At 52.1% G+C, this 4,117-nt stretch overlaps 1 protein-coding gene across 1 annotated transcript; it reads right to left on the reverse strand.

The window, feature by feature from the left end:
• Positions 1 to 600: 600 nt before the first annotated feature.
• Positions 601 to 2,634, reverse strand: SOX1 (SRY-box transcription factor 1). Its single transcript, XM_040421982.1, has one exon. It carries the CDS (start codon positions 2,300 to 2,302, stop codon positions 1,127 to 1,129), a length of 1,176 nt encoding a protein of 391 aa, XP_040277916.1. The 5' UTR covers positions 2,303 to 2,634; the 3' UTR covers positions 601 to 1,126.
• Positions 2,635 to 4,117: the final 1,483 nt, after the last annotated feature.

Below are 4,117 nucleotides of genomic sequence, written 5' to 3' on the forward strand. Positions count from 1 at the left end.
TTAATAGAGGCCTTAATGAAAATGTCGCAATGAGTTTAACGAAGCAAATAAACAGGACACAAAAGGATCAGTCATCAGTGCGGTAATCAGGACGGGTTCAGGACAGATCGCAGCCGCTGGTTGGGCACTGAGCATATTTAGCGCACTGTGTGACTGCAGCCTCTACCAGGATCTGTCAGAAACATGATCTACCGGCAGAAGCACCAGCAATGAGCAGCACCTACCGCAATGAGGAGAGGAAACCAAATCCTTTCAATTACTCCACAATATTAGGCAAACTTTCTCCCTGCTCCCCTCAAATAGCCACTGAAAGAACAACCATCACCTTGACATAAATGACCATCTCGTCAAAACTTTCCTCCTGCGACTTACAGGAGTTCTCCTTCAAATTCAAGACCTTTAGACCTGGTCCACACGCCAAGAACATATCACTATGAGATGGGGAGATACAGAATTATAGGACGAAAAAAATGTCATTAAAGTCACTTGTGACCATGATCGATTAGAATCAATCATTCCAAAATTAGAATTATTTTATTTTTTTAACAAAAAGAAAAACCATCTAGTCCTTTTTCAATTGAAAATTTATTAAATTCGCCTCGTCAGTTCTGATGACTTGGTTTTCTTTTTAAAGCAGAGAAGACGTTTCATAAACTATGTATACAATAGGAATCCGCACCGGCTAGAATAAAAAATATTTCACCAGCAATGTACAAGAAATCATAAAAAAAACGAAAACAAATACAGAAACGCTTAGAAAAAGAATAAACGAATAAAAAGGGAAGAAACTCCGGAGCCATAAATAATCAGCGTCACATACAAGATCAAAGGCAAAGAAACGAAAACTGCAACAAGAGGCCAAAGGAAAGGAACAGAAAGATGAAGGAGCCGCCGCTATAAATACTGTACAGAACCGCACCGGAGCCGCGTCTACATGGGCCAGAGTTATCATTACCTTCACTTTCCATTGTATTATTATTATTATTATTAATATTAGAATTATTTTACAATCATTAAAACATGAAAACATTTCTGTACAAAAGAAAACAAGCGACAAGTTCTGGGCAGTGATCACACGGGGGAAGATGCCAGGAGCCGGTGATCATCGCACTGAGTCTCTGTCCTGTCAGATGTGTGTGAGGGGCACGGTGCCATTTACCCCCGTGCTGGCTGCCCCCTGGTAATGTTGGGGTAAGCTGTGCAGTCTACTGTTTGCCGCTGCCGCCGCCGCGGCCGCCGCCACTGCCGCCGGGTCTCCAGTCTCCCCCCCGCTGGGTAAGTACATACTGATCATCTCCCGCAGATCCCCGGGGCAGGGCTGCCGGCTGTGCGGGCCTCCTCCGGAGACAGGGGGGCTGACGCTGGGCTCGGACTTCACCAGGGAGCCCAGGGCGCTGAGGGAGCCGGAGGAGACCGCGGAGGAGGGCGATCCCTGGTGCTGCTGCTGGCTGGAGGAGTAGCTCAGCGCCCCGTAGCCGGAGGGAGAGGCGCTCATGTAGCTCTGGGCCCCGGGGAGCAGGCTGTACTGCAGGGCACTCATGTCATAGCGGTGCATGGGCTGGGGGGGAGGCGGCGGGTGAGGAGGGGGGTTGTGGTGCGGGTGGTGGTGCGGGTGGTGGTGCGGATGGTGAGGGTGGTGCGGGTGGTGCCCTCCGCTGCCAGGGTGCTGCTGTTGCTGCTGGCTATAAGCGAGCTGAGCCTCCTGCATCATGGCAGCAGCGGCTGCGGCGGCCACGGAGCCCGGGTAAGCGCCGTTAGCCCAGCCGTTCATGTGAGCGTATCCTCCAGCCCCAGCGGAGGCCCCTGAGCCCGGGCTTTCCAGGCGCTGCACCACCACTCCGCCGGTGCCGCCGCCTCCTCCGCCGGTGCCGCCGCCGGGGCTCAGGCCGACCCCCATGTGCCCCCCGCCGGCCGCGTGCAGCAGCCCCCCGGCCAGGGAGTACTTGTCCTTCTTCAGCAGGGTCTTGGTCTTGCGCCGGGGCCGGTACTTGTAATCCGGGTGCTCCTTCATGTGCAGGGCTCGCAGCCTCTTGGCCTCGTCTATGAATGGCCTCTTCTCGGCCTCGGACATAACTTTCCACTCGGCCCCCAGCCTCTTACTGATCTCCGAGTTGTGCATCTTGGGGTTCTCCTGCGCCATCTTCCTCCTCTGCCCCCGGGACCACACCATGAAGGCGTTCATGGGCCGCTTCACCCGGTCCTGGCTGGCCTTGTTACCCCCTCCTCCCCCGGCCTGCCCCGTGTTACTGGGGGGCTGAACCCCGGGGGAGTGCAAGTCCGTCTCCATCATCATGCTGTACATCAGGGCGCTGTCCACACGGGCGGGCACGGCTACTTGTGGTACTCTGCTGCTGCTGCTGAGGAGGCAGAGGACTGGAGCATCAGTTCTGGGCGGGGAGACAACTCCGGGAAAGTTTCTGCTCCTCGTCAGTCACGCTTCTCGCACAACAGGTGACAGCTCCTTCCACCACTCCGGTGTCCGGGTGTCAGCAGGTACAGGACATGGGAAGGTGAAGTCCACAGCACGCAAGGTGCCAGCGAGGGGGTCACCGGAATCAGCGCTGCCGTCTCTCCGTGATACAGCAGGACGGCGGCATGAGACACTGGAGGCAGCGAACAGCAGCCATACCCCGCACGCCGCCTGCCATTAAATGATTTTGCCTTAGCCAATAGGAGGCCGGCGGCCGGCGGGGAGGGGAGGGCTGAGCCCGGGAGAAGGGGGCGGGCACAGGACACGGCGTGTCACACACTGCAGCCGGAGAGGGAGGGGGGAGATTAGCGGGACACCGGGCCGTGACGTCACAGGGGGAAACAGCACTGAAAGTAGGAGCTGGCACAGGGGGCGACCCTGCCCTGGTACCTGACCTGCAGGAGGACTCTACAGTGTGCAGTGCTACCCAAGTGCCCCGGAGAAAGTTTCCGGGATGAGAGTAGTAGTCCTGTACTGGAGAGGTGTGAGGAGGATGAGGGGAGCAGGTGGGAGTAGTTGCTAAGTGACAGCAGAGAGACAGTGACACGTGTGTCTATCATCCATCAAGGATCCTCTGATAGCATCTGTATGGGGGCTTCTCAGTGTAATGTATGGAGAGAGTGCACCTGATCTCAGGCTCCAGCCAAAATCACTAATCAAAGGCAATGGATATATATGTAGTAGATATAAAATACATCACCCACAAGGGGGGCTAAAGAGAAGAAACAACAATCACGACCAAGGTCTGAAATATTCCTCAGCAAAACTCCAAGCAGCACAGAACTGAAGCCATAGGAACCGTAGATACTGGCATTTCTGTACACGGATTGAGATGGCTATAGACTTATATGCACATAATAGATGTAAAGTACAGATGGACACTACAGGCAAATACAAGATAGACAGGCGGACACACATAATAGCTGTAGATGTGAAGTAGAAGTACAGATGGACACTACAGGCAAATACAAGATAGACAGGCGGACACACACACATAATAGATGTAGATGTGAAGTAGAAGTACAGATGGACACTACAGGCAAATACAAGATAGACAGGCGGACACACACATAATAGATGTAGATGTGAAGTAGAAGTACAGATGGACACTACAGGCAAATACAAGATAGACAGGCGGACACACATAATAGCTATAGATGTGAAGTAGAAGTACAGATGGACACTACAGGCAAATGCAAGATAGACAGGCGGACACACACACATAATAGCTATAGATGTGAAGTAGAAGAAGTACAGATGGACACTACAGGCAAATGCAAGATAGACAGGCGGACACACACACATAATAGATTTAGATGTGAAGTAGAAGTACAGATGGACACTACAGGCAAATACAAGATAGACAGGCGGACACACACACATAATAGCTATAGATGTGAAGTAGAAGTACAGATGGACACTATAGGCAAATACAAGATAGACAGGCGGACACACACACATAATAGATGTAGATGTGAAGTAGAAGTACAGATGGACACTACAGGCAAATACAAGATAGACAGGCGGACACACACATAATAGCTATAGATGTGAAGTAGAAGTACAGATGGACACTACAGGCAAATACAAGATAGACAGGTGGACACACATAATAGCTATAGATGTGAAGTAGAAGTACAGATGGAC

This window comes from Bufo bufo, chromosome 3 (genome assembly GCF_905171765.1).
Source record: "Bufo bufo chromosome 3, aBufBuf1.1, whole genome shotgun sequence".
Lineage (NCBI taxonomy): Eukaryota > Metazoa > Chordata > Amphibia > Anura > Bufonidae > Bufo > Bufo bufo.